Source organism: Equus quagga, unplaced genomic scaffold (assembly GCF_021613505.1).
Source record: "Equus quagga isolate Etosha38 unplaced genomic scaffold, UCLA_HA_Equagga_1.0 73442_RagTag, whole genome shotgun sequence".
Taxonomy (NCBI): Eukaryota; Metazoa; Chordata; class Mammalia; order Perissodactyla; family Equidae; genus Equus; species Equus quagga.
This window is the reverse complement of record NW_025802777.1, coordinates 52,143-67,938: the sequence shown is the minus strand read 5'-3', so window position 1 is coordinate 67,938 and position 15,796 is coordinate 52,143. Positions and strand designations below refer to the sequence as shown.

Genomic DNA, 15,796 nt, shown 5'->3' with positions numbered 1-15,796 from the left:
CCATGCACAGTGCACATGGGTATACATGTGCATACACCTGCACACACATGTGTATACAGACACCTACATGCACCTGTGCACATAGGACACACAACACGGGCCAGGAGCTGGTCTGAGGAGGGGCTCTCCTCCAGATCTCCAGGACTTCCTTCCAGCTCTGAGCTACTTTACTCCACTCTCAGCTCGCTTGTCTTGAGCCCCAGCGTGGAGGGGCACACAGGTGGGGGGCCGAGGAGGCAGTGTGGGGGCTTTGGGAGCACAGGGAGAAGAGGTCCAGAGGCGAGGAGAAGGGACGAGGGAGTGACCGTGGAGGAGCATCGACACGGGCCTGGCTTACAGGGGCTCTCATCCTGCCTCTGCTCCTTTGCCCAGCAGGGTCGGCCGCTTGAAACAGCAAATACAGGGGTACCCGTTCAATTGGAATTTCTGATAAATGTGGATTTTTCAGTCTATGCGTATCCCATGCAATACTTGGGACGTGCTTTTTTAAAAAAATTATTCGTTGTCTATCTGGAATTCAGATTGAACTGGGCGTCCTGTATTTTATCTGGCGGAGGCTGGCAGAGACCTGCGTGGGGCCTTGCTGGCTCCCAGTCATGGGCTGTCAGAAGCCCCTCGCAGAGTCGGGTGAGCACTGCACCTCAGCCAGAGGCCAGCTCCTCCTCCTCGGAAGTGAGAGGGTGGAGAGTCCCCGCAGGGCTGCACCAGCCTGGGCAGGGGTGTACTGGCCTGGGGCCTGCTGTCAGGCTGCTCCTGGATTCCAAGCACATTAGGGACTCAACGGGGAGAGAAGAAGAAATCTCCACATCAAACAGCCCTGGCAACCCTGTTGGAGCCAGGTGGCCAGGCACCTGCCGGGCCGGGCAGGCCCTTCCCTCCCTCCTGATCGGAATTCCCCTGGAGCCCTGCCCGGCTCTGGAACACCTTGCAGGGATGATGGTGCTTCCTTGTCTTGGCAGCCTGCAGCCCCTGGAGCCCCTGACAGCTTCCCTCAAGGGTGGGTGGCTCCCGGTAATGAATGGGTTAGTTTCTGGGCCAGGAGGGTTGGGTTCTGGCTTTGGTGGAGCAAAGAATTAAGGTCTGGGAGTGCCGGGGGCGTTGAGGGGAGCTGTGCACTGCCAGGGGAAGGCAGGCTGCACCCAAGGGCCCTGGGGGTGTGCTGCCATCCTCACTGTGGGTGTTGGCTAAGGTGGGGGGGGGGTCCCATCCTGGGAGGCTGGGGGTGTGGCATGCTCCCCGGCCAACTTCTGGGTGCCCCTTGAGCTCTCCCTGAGTTGGCAGCTCCTCCAGACCTGCTCCGCGGATGCTCAAGTCCCTTAGTCAGCCCTCCGGATCAGTGGGTTCGCATCATTGGATTTAACCGACCGCAGACTGGTCCTCCCCCAGGCTGCCTGGGCCCCTACCGGGTCCCCCCTCACAGCACAAAGAGGAGTCACAGGAGAAAGCTCCTCAACCTCGTGAGCACCTGCAGGGCTGAGCTGGTCCCTCCCAGGGTCACCCGGGCAGTGCTGACCACTGAGGAGCGCTCCCCACCGCCCTATAGAGAGTGGTCTGAACCCAACTCTTGCCTCTTCCTTCTCACTTGTGTCTGGACATTTACATCCGTGGTGGAGCCTAAGCTTCCAACAGGCCCACAGCTTCACCCCCTGCGCGGCCCCGAAGAGCTGCTGAAAATTCTGGCCAGCGCCTCTGCCCGTCCCCCGCCTGCCCCAACTCGTGCCTCCTCCGGGCTTCGCTGACCCTCTCCTTCGAGCCCCCTGGGCACTCAGCGGCCCTCCTGCCCCACAGCTCCCGCTGCTCCTGGTCCTCACTTCGTCAGCCCTGCCTCCCAGGCAACAAACCCAGAGTCTTCCCTCCCCCGCAGTACCTGTCCCCTCCCCTCGGCCCCTCATTCTGGGTCTACGTTTGATGACGGTGACCACAGACTCCATAGCCAGTCCCTCGGGGAGCAGAACTCCCAGGAGCTGGATCTCCCACGGATGGAGCCTGTTCCTTCCTGGACACACCCGGCTCGGGCCTCCTTTGGTCTAAGATGGTGAGGCCACATTGCTGGAGCCTTGGTCCCTGCCACCTGGAGAAAGTTCTAGAATTCCTGGGGAGAGGTGGGGAGACCTAGAGGGTAGGGCAGGGTGGGCAGCCAGCCTCCCACTCACATGTGGGCTGCAAACCCAGCGTGGCCGGGCCTTCCTGTGAGCTGAACTCATCCCCGGCCCCGGGCCCTGCCTCACCCTCCCAGCGCAGTCTGTGTGCACAGCTCTGCACCCACTCGCCCGCACCCGGCGCCTGCTGAGCCCTCTAGAAAGGCTGTCTGCAAGGTTGGCCCCTCTCCACACACGCATGCTTTCAAAGCGCCCGGCCTCTCCTGCCTCAAAGCTCAGGGTCATGAAAGATGCTGCAAACCCTCAAACCAACAGTAAACACATTAAGGCATCTCCAGGACCTACAGGGCTTAAACACAAGATGAAAAACACTGGCAGAACATGGAGGTGGAATTGTGTGGGTTTTGAGGAACTGATGAGGTGTGAAGAGACGTGGCTTGTGAGAGAAGGCAGCCTTCAGGCAGGGTGCAAAGGGGTGTGAGCGACAGCAGCGCCCCAGGCAGGTCGCCTGTAGCCCCCAGAGTTCCGGCTCCTGGGACAGTGCTGCCTGAGGGGCTGGAGAGGTGCTCCCTCATGGTCGTCTTTCTGGATGTTTCTTTCAGGTCAATGTCACACCCTTTGGCCTGCTCTCCTTTGGGTCATCTAGCCCAGACAGGCCTTGGTCTTGGCTCCACTGGCCCCATTCTGTCCCTCTGCGCCGGCCTCGCTGCTGAGGACACCCACTGTGTCCAGGGCCCATGGCCAGGCGGGGCGCAGATGGGAGCCCCTCTCAGGTGCCGCCTGAAGACGCAGAGTGGCCACCACCTTCCAGGCAGGCTTGTCTCCCGCTATAGTGTCGCCCAGGATGGAGTCCTGTAACCACACTCTGAGAACTCCTCTACCTGCCTTCCAGCTGAGACCCTGGGGGTGTCTGCTCCGCAAAGCTCAGCGTCTCATCCTGATCTCCTCTGGATGAAGAGCCGGCAGTCTGTCACAGGGACGAGCCACATGTGGGCAAGAAGAGGAGACACCATGACTCGAGTAAGGGACACATCCAGGGAGTCCTTCAGTCACAGACCAGACTCCGGACTCCATCTCGATGGCACAGGCCTGGAGGAGGGACCTTGGATGGATGCAAGGACATCTGCAGATGACTGGCTGCTCCATTTACCACATATGTCCCAGCCAGGTCCCCTCGCTCCCCAGCCTCAGCTTTCTCATCTGGGAAATGGGTCTGAGACGGAATCACGAGCCTGCTGAGCACGTGCAGCCACAGACCTCCCTCTAAAAATCTCTGTAAATGGCAGAAAGGCTTTTCAAAAAGGGAAACGAGAAAGGTTGCCATCCGTGGACATTCCAGGGGTTCTGGAATGGGGCTGTCAGGGATGGAGAAAACCATGTCCCCAGCGCAGGGGTGGGCCCCCGCCACTGGGTCTTGCTTATTTGGGAGCAGCAGCCTGACGGAGCTGACGATAGAGCTGCCCCTGCCTGGGCTCCTGGTGGATAGCTTTGGCATCCTCTCTTCACGCCCGCCTGTAGGGTCTAGGACCAAGATAGGGGCTCGCTTCACATGGGGACCCTGCGTGCCGCCTAAGGTTGCTTTTCAACGAGTTCCTAATTGCTTCTTCCTAAACCCCTCCCTCCCTCTGCTTTCCCTTCTGGGGGAGGAACATCCCCAACCCTGCATGTACTGACGTCTCCCGGCTCCTCACTGGGCCTGCCCTTCCCTGAGCCCTCTCTCCTGCTCTGCGGACGGCGTGTCCTCAGTGCCCTCTTGGGGTCCACGGCGTCTGTTCACCTGCAGTCAGTGCATTCTCCGTGTCCTCAAGTGGTCCAGCCCACGTGTGTCCAAGGAGTCTTCCTCTTTTCCCGTAATCCTCCCTCCGGGGCCCTGACACGCTTTTGCATCTCCCATCTGCCTGATGGAGGGCTCCCAGGGCCCCACAGAGGTCTGCTCTCCCGCCCCCCGGCTTGTCCGTTAGATACTTAGAAACAATCACCCCGAATCTTCTTTCAGAACAAAATCTTCAGTTCCTGCGGTTGTCACTCGTGCGATATGTTTCAAATCTCTTCCAGATTCTGGTTGCCTCCTTGAACACTCCCCAGTGTGCCAGGCTCCGGATGTGCAAGCACCTGAAACCCCCTCCTCGGGCTGGGAACACTCGCTGGAGGGCTGCCCACCATCCCATTGGCTTTCTGGACACCCATTGACCCTGATGACACATGCGATTAATTTAGAGCCCATGGGGTTTCCACAGGAACTGCCGTCAGCCTGTGGCTTGCACCACCTGCCAGGCCTCCACATGGCCCTTTTGCTGCTGCCCGATGCCACCGTCCTCGCTTGTCGAGACCTCCTTGGGAATCCTGATTTTACCTCCCGTAGGTTTGCCTGGCCCGCCACCAGCCCCTAGATGCTTTTGCGTCTCCAATCTCACAGGCCTGGGGTCTAACTCCCGTCAGAGATTCCGTCACCCGATAGGCAGACCCCAGACCAGCCCATTGCTGAACGCTCTTCAAATCAGTCATTGCTCACCCAAGCACGTTGGTACCCAACCCAAGACGGCCGTGTGGTTTTCTGGAGTCTGGGCATCCGTAAGGTGCTCCAGTGATGAGGAATACAATGCAGGGAACTGGCGTTTGAGAAAGACACTGCCCAACGCCGACCGGTCGACGGCATCACACCACCTGGGTTCCGATCCCCACTCTGCCGGGAGCAGCCTCCTAAGCTCTGAGCCTCTGCTTCCCTGTGTGGAAGGGGACTCGTGGCCAAGCTGACCTCACGGGGTGGCTGGGAGGACTGAGTGGATCAAGCTCTTGGCACGGCCGCTTTACGTGGCCATTGTTCAGCAAGCAAGCGCCGCTGTCACGGCTCACCTCCCGGGACCGTTAGGAAGGAGAATGGCTGCCGAGAATGACACCCCACCCCAGCCACTCTCCTCCCCTATGGCGCCCATCTATGGGAACAGCACCCTGGACCCTCAGGAAATGGATGGGCAGCCAGCCCCTGCCCGGATGGCCCTTGATGGGCAAGTGTCCCAACCTAGCGCTGTGCTTCCCTTCACAGCTCTTGTCACACTAACCAGGACACGTGCAGTTCATGGGGCTGCCAGCACTGCCCCATCCTAACAAATGTTTCTCGCTGCCTCGACTCAAAGGTCTCACCCGCCAGCCCATGGCAACGGGAAGCAGCTATGGACCCTCCAGGTCTGAAGGGAAAGTAGAATGTGCCAGTCCTCTCCCCCGCCATGTGGCCAGGTCAGAGGTGAGCAGCCCAGCTGCCCCAGGGCAGGAGCCCAAGGCCCACCTGAAGGCGGGTCAGACCACAGGGCCTGCCCAGGCACCAGGAGGCCTGCCTGAGCACCTGGTGCTGCCAGGAAAGCTCCAGGCCAGAGGAGGGGCAGAGCCATGGCACCCCCTCATTTCAGGGATCCTCGGGCTGTACTTGGGGTAACAGAGGCTATATTTGGGGCAACCTGAGCTCGGCCTGAGCCTTATACAGGGGTAGGCGCCCCAGGTGAGGAGTCTGGGGTGGAGGGTCCCGAGCTGGACGCTGGTCCTGTCTCACTGGGTCCCCAGGTCCCGTGTCACCTGTCTCCAGCAGCTGCACCGCAGACACCAGGCAGTGGTGCCGGATCTGACGCGAGGCGGGGTGGCAAACACAGAGCTCACGTCCGGCTCCTCACCTGGAAAGACTGAAAGAGCTGGAAGGAGCCGACGAGCCAGACGTACAGGTGGGAGAGCACCTTGGTGGATGTGCCGTTGAAGGCATTGGCGACCGCCAGGAAGGAGTAGGGCCCCACAGTGAAGAACTCCCAGTCGTAGGCGCCAGAGGTGGCGATGGTCTGGTTGGTCTCGAAGAGGCGGGTCCTTGGGTTCCACTTGTAGATGACGCTGTTGATGTTGTGGTTGTCACCTGGAAGCCAAGAGGCTGTGTTCAGGGAGGAAGCAGGCTTCCACAGCCTTGTAGCAGCTTTGGCGGAACCCTGGCCCACCCTGGGCCCTGCCCCAGGGCCCCTGTGGCCTGTTTGGTCCAGCCAAGCCTGACAGGGCAGCACTCAGGTCATGGCCCTGCTCATCCCTGCACTCTCCTCCACACTCCCCACTCCCCCAGTGATGACCCCAGCCTCACCTCTCACATTGCCCAGCATCCCCTTTGCTCTCCCCCTGTGGAGCCCAGGGAGGGCTGGGCCAGATGTGCCCCACAGGGCCAGCAGCCACTCAGACCCCGTCCGCCCCTTGAGTTACAGACTGGCTCGCTGCGGTCACTCAGGGCAGTCACTGGCCAAGAAACCAGGTATCCGAGCCCCTCCCAGGCCTGTCTCCCCTGCCCACCCACGCATCACACACAGTTTGTGTCCAGATCTGATGAGCCTGTTCTGGGGGAAATAAGTTCCTGCGTCCTTCTAGCCACCCTCCTAGTATGGCCATCCACACCAGCATCCTCTCCCTAACTCTGGGCCTGCTGCCAAATACCGTCGCGTCTCTTTCAGCCAGACCCCTCCCAAGGGGAGGTCAGTTGGTTAGTTTCAAAGGAGGCAGTCTGTGCTGGGCAGGTCCCCACACAGACTGCGGGTCTGTCTTCCTACCTGGACAGGTGAGCAGGTGCTCAGGTGTGTTCACCCTTGGACTCCACTGTCAGATAGCCAAGCCCGAGGAATTGGACCAGGTGTGGTTTATCGTTATTTTATTTTATTTTTTTTTAAAGATTGGCACCTGAGCTAACAACTGTTGCCAATCTTTTTTTTTTTTTCCTGCTTTATCTTCCCAACCCCCCCGTACATAGTTGTATATCTTAGTTGCAGGTCCTTCTAGTTGTGGGATGTGGGACGCCGCCTCAACGTGGCCTGACGAGTGGTGCCATGTCCGCGCCCAGGATCCGAACCCTGGGCTGCTGCAGCGGAGCGCGCGAACTTAACCACTCGGCCACGGAGCCAGCCCCTTATCGTTATTGATGAAAAAGAACCCTCAGGCGAGTCATGCCCAGCCCCGGGATGGTTTCCTTTCGGGTCAAAGGCCACAGCCCCTACCTTCCCGATGGTTGGCCACAGCGAGGAAGTACTCCCCAGCCACCTGGAAGGCCTCCCAGTCGCGGGCGCTGTGGGTGGGGACCCTCTGGTACGGCGTGAACCTCAGTTTTCTCTGGCTCCATTTGTAAATGACGGAGAACTCCTGACCCTTTTCATTCGGTTCAAAGTTGGCCACGGCCAGGAAGATCTGAAAGAGAGGACCCGGGATGCTCGGTTCTCGTGATCGGTGTGAGCGGTCAGGCGCTAACGGCTCCTGAACATCAGCGTCTCTGTCCAAACGGCCGTTACCGATGGCCTCGGGGTGGCCCGGGAGACCCTCACTGTCCCCGGATCTGCTGATTATGTTTAAGACCCTTCAGTGTGTCCGTATTCCCCAGCCCTTTACTTCCATTTCTATCTCCCAAACTCAGGAAAAGCCCTATGCACAAAAATGGTCTTCATCACCTGGAGGAGTGGAAAGTCTTAACGCCCTGCTCTCCCGCAGGAACCAGGTGTTTGTTCCGCAGCAGAGTACAACCGGGAATGCCCCGAATGTGACGTGACCAGGAGGCAAGATCGCTCGCCTGTGTGGTTATAACGGGAGCCAGAGCTTGGCAGGTAGGATGCGCATGCTGTGCCCGGAAGTGAGTGAGCTCAAAGTGAACCCTGCATCTGCCTGGGCGATGGGACAGAAGGTTTTTCCCACTTTTTCTTTGATGTACAGTTTTTATAATGAAAAAATACAGTTTTAAAATGGCATCAATTGAAAAACAAGAGAGTTGGTCATTCCTTCCCCATGTTGGATTGGAGCACAGCAGGACTGTGGTGGCTGTGAGCTGAGGGAGAGCCGAGCTGTGTCTGTCTGGATCACTCACCCACCACCAGTGGGAGCTGAGGCGAGGGCGGCCAAGGTGCGGACAGGGCTGCGCTCGGCACACACGTGCTGGTGAGTGAGCGATTTGGGGCGCAGGCAGGGGAAGGCGCCCTAGGACACTGCCATCTACCCCTGGATTTAGAGAGGCAGCTGAGCGTCTGACTTTGAAAGCCATTTAGAAGCTGAATAAGGCTTTTGAAACCAAGAGGAATACTTTTCCCCCTAGAATCTATGTATGGAGCCCCAGTCTTCGGACTCTGGGTTTTTCCAAGATAAAAAAGATCAAGGAAGTCACCAAATGCACACTTGCCCTTTTCCCGATGGTGAAATGTCTCCAGGACTGAGCTTGGTGCGTGCGGATGTTCTGGTACGAGGCGAACTTCCCGTCGGTCCATTTGTAGATGGCAGAGGTGGTCTTCCGATTGGCAGTTGCTACAAAGAGCCCGGCCTCAGGGATGACAAAGACCTCGATGCCCAGTGTCTCCGAGTTGGTGAACAGGCTCTGATGCTCTTCCACATAGTCCAGTTTTTCTTCGGCTTGTGACAGAAATATTGAGACTGGTTAACGCTCCCCAGAATGGAAGCCTGGATGGACCGTCCTGGGAGCAGGACCCCAGGGAGCATTAGCGATGGGCGTCACTTTCACAAAGGGCGAGTCACCCAGAGCTCGGTTCCTCACTCACGGAGAGGTCAGTCAGAGAAGGCTGTTGGCTCCTGCGTGGGTTTAGGATCTAGAGAGCCCCCCCACTGATACAGATCGGATGGAATGGCTATGTTGGGTCCTTATTAGATGTTTCTCACACCCGTTGCTTCTATCAAAGGTTGTGCCCTAAAGTGAACTAGAGTCGAGTCAAGAGCTCGCCGCCGGACCAGCTGGAGGCAGTTCCCATTTCCTGCGGACAGCCCACCCAGAGCATCCGCAGCAGCCTCCACTCGCCCTTCCCATGAACAGGACTGGGCTGCTGAAAGGGCTTGCTGTGAACAGTACCACTCTGAGAGGAACACTCAGGCACCACCGCACAGAATCTGTGATCAGAGCTGGCAGACAGGGAGTGAGGAGGCCGGCAGGGCCTACGAGGGAGGCCAGCCCCCACGGGGAGACCCGTGCTCTTCCCCAGCGTGGGACCATGTGAGAGAGGACGAGCCCTGCCTGCCCCCGGGTCCCACCCAGGATGGGGGTCGTTTGCCATTCCTAAGTCAGGCTGGCTCAGAGAAGAGCCCCTAAACCCCAGAGCCCTGGGGCCACGACCACCTTGCCCTCCTCACCTGCTAACACAGAGACCCACTCGCTGCCCACGCACAGGTATAGCCCCCTCCTGCTGGCGTCAAACCAGAACTGGGCATCCTCCAATTTGGTACAGGGAGGTCGGGATCCCAGTGTCACCTTCATGTCGGTTTCTGGGGAGAGACAAGGAAGATGAGTATCCAGTGGGGACATGCTCCCTGGAGGGAGACGGGTCAGGAGATAGACCCTGCCCAGGCGGTCCTGCCTTGCCTTTGCCTGCTGGACTGTGAGGAACCGCTCAGCGGTCTTAACCGAGGTTTCAGGGAGGCAGGTGAGACCAGGAGAGCACGTGGCTGCCCTGGGGCATCTGCGCGGCAGGAGGCTGCGGTGCTCCCTGCACGTCCGCCTCCCTGCCGCTCCAGAAGGCAGCATGTCTTCCCTTGGGTCCTTAGCTTCTGAAAATCCTTAGGATCAAGGTGTGGCCTTGCTCCCATCTCATGTCTATTACTTACTGGCACAAGTTAATTTAAACTTCCGTTTTGCTTGGTTTTGTGGCATTCTGACCCCATCACTTCTTGTAATTCTGCCTCCATCTCAGGTCAAGCTCATACGTCCTAATGCTGCTACTTGGCCACAGTACAGCGACATCCACGCTGCGGCCGGGTCGCGACAGCCAGGCTGTGACACTGAGCACGTCCTTCACCTCTCGTTGTGCCCAGCAGAGGCCTGGGGTCCAACTCCTGCCCCCGCGAGTCTCCTTCCAGTTACAGCGGAGCCCCGTGTCTCTGAGAATTTGGAAGCACCATTCCAGGACTAGATTGTGAGGGGCAGACGTGCTGGAGAGGGGGCTCCCTGAGCTTGCGAAGCAAGGACTGCGAGGCTCAGCGGGTCGGCTGTCTCCCCACCTTGCTGAGTGGTGAGGGTGGGGCATGTGGTTTAAATAAACAGTCAACACGGTAACTTTGCATTGGGAAGATGCAAACACAGACTAGAGAAAGCAGAGCCAGGGACCGTCCGGGCTGGGGAGGGTACGGAAAATAGAAATGTACCTCCTGAAGGTCGGGGAGCCAGGGCTGAGGTTTGGAAACCTATCGGAGAGGGATGGGGAGAAAGGGCCCCAAATGCTGCTTTAGGGGCAAAACAGGCAGCAGGTGGGAGTGAGAGGCTCAAGGGAAGGAAGTCTAGGTCAGCGAACGCCCGGGGTTCCAGGCAGAATGAGCGGCCCATCAAAGGCACTGTCCGGACGGGGGCTGGACGGCCGCTGTGGGAGCCCTCCAGAGGAAGGGCAGATGACGCTGGTGTGTCTGACCCCCTGGTCTGCCTCCCCTGGGCCCGGCTGCATTCACCCCAAGCGTTCCCTTGGTCAATGTAACAGCTGCCCTCCTGTCCCTGTGCCCGGGAGAGGGTGGGAAGTGACAGGGCGCTTGGGACACCACTCACGTGGGGGAGCCGGTGGCTGTGGCCTACTAACCATAGGGATATCTTAGCACCTCATTCTCTTCTGGCTTCCCTGTGAAACCCCGCAGGATGCGGGGGATGGACAGCAAGGCGAACTCGGCGTTCCTGCAGGGGCACAGCCTGGGTGTGGCATCTGAGCCAGGCAGCAGGACCAGCTGCCTCAGCAGGCCCTGCAGAGAGAAGCACAGCGCCTTCAGACCCGTGTTGCTAGAGGGGCTGGGGACCGCTGGGCTCAGCCTGTGCAGACCCCGAGGGAGGGGTGCGAGTGGGGGAGGGGCATCCAACCCTCTCTAGAGCACGGAGAGAAGAGGCTGCATATGGTTATGGGAGGGGATTGGGAGCAATGGTGGAGGTCTGTACACCATTCTAAGGTAATTAAACCACAGAAGGGAGTTTTCCTGCGGACTTACCCAGAGTAACCAGCTACAATGCTCATCCATTTGTTATCCGTCCATTCATATATCCATCCTTACGTCCATCTACTCAACCGTTCACCATCCATCCACCCACCCACCCATCCACCTACCCATCTACCCATCCACCCATCCATCTATCCGTCCACCCACCTATGCATCCACCCACGCACCCACCTACCCATCTACTCAACCACCCATCCATCCATCCATCCATCCAAGCACGCCATCAATAAATATTCACAGAGCCCCTACAATGCCTCTGGCATGGTTCTAGCACTGGAGACAGCAGGAAACAAAATCCCCCACTGTGATGGAAGGAGGTCCACCTCCCCCCTCTCACCCCACATTCCAGAGGAAAGACAGACAATGAGCAAACACACAGCTGGTCTGCAGGTGGTCAGGGCTATGGAGAAAAGACACCCAGAGGAGGGGCTGGGCGGGCTGGGTGTGGGGTCACCTTCTCAGAGTGGTGGGGAAGCCTCCATGGTGAGAGGACAGGACAGGGCCCAGAGCGTAGGGGTAAGCCGAGGTAGCAGTGGGGATGAGTGTGCCCGGAGGAGAGAACAGTGAGTGCAAAGGCCCTGTGGTGGGCGTCTGCATGGCGTGTGGGGCTCCACTGTGCCCTCATGTTTACCATTTCCATTTAGCACACACAACAATCTGATGAATCACAGCATGAGGTCGTAGCGACAGACCTGTGGTGACAGCCCCCCATGAGCACAGGTGTTGAGAGGGCCAGGCCGGCGGCCCCCTCCATACCTACCGTGAACAGGCCTTTGGTCCTCCTCCGGCTGCCGATGAAGAACCGGGCTCCTTGCATGGATAGGGTGGCCGGGAAGGGCACGTCAGCCATTCTGAAAACATTGGAGGAGGGTTTTAGGGCCATGGGAGAGCAGGGTGGCTGCCCGTTTATGTAGAAAAGGGCAGGGACGGACCAGTGTCCAGGGGCGGCCATGGCAGAGCACACAGGCTGGGCGGCTAAAACAAGAGAAACGTGTTCTCCGGTAGTCCTGGGGCCAGCATTCCAAAGTCAAGGTGCGGGCAGGGCCGCGCTCCCCCTGGAGGCTCTGAGAAGACCCTCCCTTTCTCTCCCAACTCTGGGGGCTTCGGCGTTCCTGGCTCATGTCAGCATCACCCTGCTCTCTGCCCCGTCGTCGCACGGCTTCTCCTCTGTGCCCCTTCTCCTCTCCTCATAAGGACACCAGTTGTCTGGATCAGGGCCCACAGTGTGACCTCAGCTTAACCTGATCACAGCTGCAAAGACCTCGTGTCCCGTCACAGGTTCTGGTGGGTGTGAACTGGGGGGACGTTCTTCACCCCAGGACACAGGTCTTCAGCAAAAGCGTGTGCCGAGAGGTGTGCTGTGGCTCTTCTCTGTCTCACAGGAGCCTTTAGTGGCTCCTACCTGCACGGGGTGCCTGGCCTGCCTGCCCTCCACCGAGCCCGGGAGGGGACAGATGGTGTCAGGGCAGGACAGGATTCGCCTTGATGGTGACCCGGGAACCTCTGGAATTCACGGCTGGAGGCGGGTCTGGATGTGCAGGTGCATGTGGGGACAGGGAGAAGGCGGGTGCCCTGCTGGAGGGGACAGTGTGGCCAGAGCCTCTGGGGTGGAAAAGCCAGGCACAGGCTTTCTCCTGGCTGCGTAGGCCCTCTCAGGCCACCATGCCACATCCTCTTGTAGAAGCACCTGCTCCTTCCAATCTTTGCCGTCTGGCTGTAGCTGGCCGTGGCGAGGTCAGCTCCTGGCCGCTGTTCCAGAGTGTCCTGTGCTCCGAGCACAGCTCCCCGGCCTCCTGAGTCCTGGTGTGTGCCCTCCATGATGCCTAGGAGGCCTCTGATGTCTGGCCTCGGGGCCTACGTTCCTCCTTGGCCACCATCGGCTCCAGCCCCAGCTCCTCATCCCCCACCCACTTGGCCTCCTGCATCCGCTCCATCACAGAGCTGTCCTCACTGCTGGCTCTCTGAGAAGTCATCCCCCGCCCCCATACAGGCCCCGATGAATTTGGGGACATGGTGGGGGAGGGCTGTGATAAAGACGTGTTTAAACAAAGTGTATAAATGTTAAGTATTCTTTTTATTATGGAATAAGTTACATAATAACAAAGCAGAATAAGAGTCTGCCTTTGAAATTAATGTTTGGAATAATGATAGATTCAACATAAACTGGACCATTTGTGATTAAAAAGAAAGAATCGCCAGCCCCACTGGGCAAGGATGGGAGCTGAGGGCCGACGTGGGTCACCATCCACTGGCCGGGCTGCAGGGACTCACCGTTCCCTAGTCCAGCCGACTGGCTTCCAGGCCATGGGAACCAGGCGACCACGAGGACCAGACATGAACTCGGGCTTCGAGTGCCTGGGGTCACGTCAAAGCTACTAGGGACTATTCTGCACGGTTATTTAGGGTTTTAGTGACGATTTACTGGCTCATCCCAGAAGAGGAAAGCAAGTCATAGGTTAAATGACCGCGTTGAGAGTCAAAGCAAGCACGGGGTCTTAATCCCGGCTGCAGCGCAGGTTGGATCTGGCGCCTGTGGGCTTTACGACCCCTACCGCCTCTTGCTGATGGTAACAACACTCTTCTCCTGGTCGAGTCCCCTTCACCCAGCCTGGACTCCGACCCAGGCCTCAGCTTCCTCTAGATGCCCTCCTCCAGCATTCGCCCCTGCCCCACCGGGGCCTTGCTGGGGGCAGGGTTGACCCCAGGTTCTGACGATGGCCCTGGCGCCCCCGCCTCAGCGGGTGGTTCCTAACGATTGTTTCCCCACCAGCCTGACCCCGCGCCGGGGGGTGCTGGGCTGTGCCCCCAGGCCGGGCTCACACGGCACCACGAGAGGGGCACCTGGCCCGGCCACTCTGGACCCGTCTTGTCGGACAGCACACACACATTCGACCCTCTCCGGGCGTCCTGGTACCTACATGTCCACGGGAAGGCCGCAGTCCGTGGTGAGGGAAAAGGATCCTTCAGACACGGCCAAGACCAGCGTGTGCCACTGGCTGTCCATCAGTGTCGGACTGCGGAAGGACACACGGGTCTGCCAAGCGCCGGCCGAGTCCTCGCGGAGGAACAGGAAGTGCAGCTGGGTGGGCGAGTAGCGCAGGCCGAGCAGCAGCGCATCCCGGTCCTCTGCCACCACCGCGAGCAGGTACTCGTTCTTCTGCAAGAGAGGACCCGGGCGGGGGGTGAGGGGGGCAGGGGAGGACCGGCGGGGAAAGACAGCCAGGGGAGGGCGGGGCTCCCGGCTGCAGGATTTCCTGCAGCACCCACGGTCTGTGATCAAACCAAATGCACCACTCGCACCTGTGAGCATGGCTACTGTCAGAAAAACAGAACATAGCAGGTGCTGGCGAGGATGTGGAGGAATTGGCGCCCTTGTGCACTGCTGGTGCAACACAATGGTTCTTCTGTTATAGAAAACACTATGGCAGCCCCTCAAAAAATCTATACTGAATTACCATATGACGCAGCAATTCTACTTGTGCGGACGTACCCAAAGGACTGAAAGCAGGATCCCAAGGGCATAGTCATGCACCCATGCTCACAGCAGCATTACTCACAACAGCCAAAATATAGAAGCCACCTAAATGTCCATCAATGGAAGAATGAGTGGCTAAGTCAAATGTGGCCTATCCATACAATGGAATATTATTCAACCTTGAAAAGGAAGGAAGTTCTGACATCAGCATGGGTGAGCCTTGAGAACATTACGCCAAGTGGAATAAGCCAGTCACAAAAGGAGAAATACTGCATGGTTCCACCTATATGAGGTACATATAGCAGTCAGATTCATGGAGAGGGAAAGCAGAAGGGTGGGTGGCAGGGGCTGGGGAGGTGGATGGGGGTTAGTGTTTAATGGGGATAGAGTTTCAGTTTGGGAAGATGGAAAGGTCTGGAGATGGATGGTGGTGATGGTTGCGCAACAATGTGAATGTACTCAATGCCACTGAGCTGTCCACTCAAAAACAGTTTGTGTTACGCGTATCTGACCACAATTAAAATCCGTGCACCACCCACCAAGATCGTGATCTCAGAATGCCAGCAAAACCAGCCACACATCAGTTTCCTACTTGGACGGTACAGAAACCGTGTATACTTGACTATAAGTAATTGCAACTTAGAAGCTATTAATTCCCAGCTTAACACGTTAAAAGGGTAAAAAATAGAAAGTTATCAAACATCCACTGCCAAAGCACCTATGTAAAATAGTTATAGAGTATAATCTTTCTTTAGCAAGTCTCTGCCCAAATTCCATGCGCCTCTAACGCTAAAGAAGAGAAACCCTCCATGGGCCTCATATTTACTCTAACGCTTAATTCAGCAAAGTCCACCTGGTCATATGGCCTCTGCCACTCTGGGTGCTGAGGGGGACACACATGGCCTCATTGGTTTCCCTGGTGGGAGGTAGCACTGGGACTTGCCAGAAGGGAGGGGAAATTCCCCATGTGACAGCGTTCAGGAAGTGGATGTGATGCTTGGAGGCCCGCAAATGACAAAGCAAGGACAACATCCTTAGGAGGCTGTCTGGGAACCGGAGGCAGGTGGCAGCAAGGAGTTGACTTCACAGCAGGGCACCTCGGACCAGGGACTCTCCACACCGCTGTGGTCACGTCTCTGGCACAGCCTGAGCAGGCACTGACCTTCCTGGGCGAGGGCGGGAATCCCACCGGTGACCCGGCCCAGAGGAGGGAGGCCACTGCCCTTCGGGATTCCTCAGTCACTCACTCTCACAAATGTTC

At 58.2% G+C, this 15,796-nt stretch overlaps 1 protein-coding gene across 1 annotated transcript in view; it reads right to left on the bottom strand.

Moving 5' to 3' along the window:
- LOC124234288 (thrombospondin-type laminin G domain and EAR repeat-containing protein-like) overlaps positions 1-15,796 on the bottom strand; it is a 67,450-nt gene that overhangs the window by 11,101 nt on the left and 40,553 nt on the right. The window contains exons 3-9 of the mRNA XM_046651571.1: positions 13,979-14,217; positions 11,821-11,911; positions 10,655-10,811; positions 9,225-9,356; positions 8,269-8,495; positions 7,106-7,292; positions 5,762-5,991 (exon numbers count right to left, since the gene is read on the bottom strand). Coding sequence (XP_046507527.1) covers positions 5,762-5,991; positions 7,106-7,292; positions 8,269-8,495; positions 9,225-9,356; positions 10,655-10,811; positions 11,821-11,911; positions 13,979-14,217 — 1,263 coding nt within the window. The remainder of the gene's footprint in view (positions 1-5,761; positions 5,992-7,105; positions 7,293-8,268; positions 8,496-9,224; positions 9,357-10,654; positions 10,812-11,820; positions 11,912-13,978; positions 14,218-15,796) is intronic.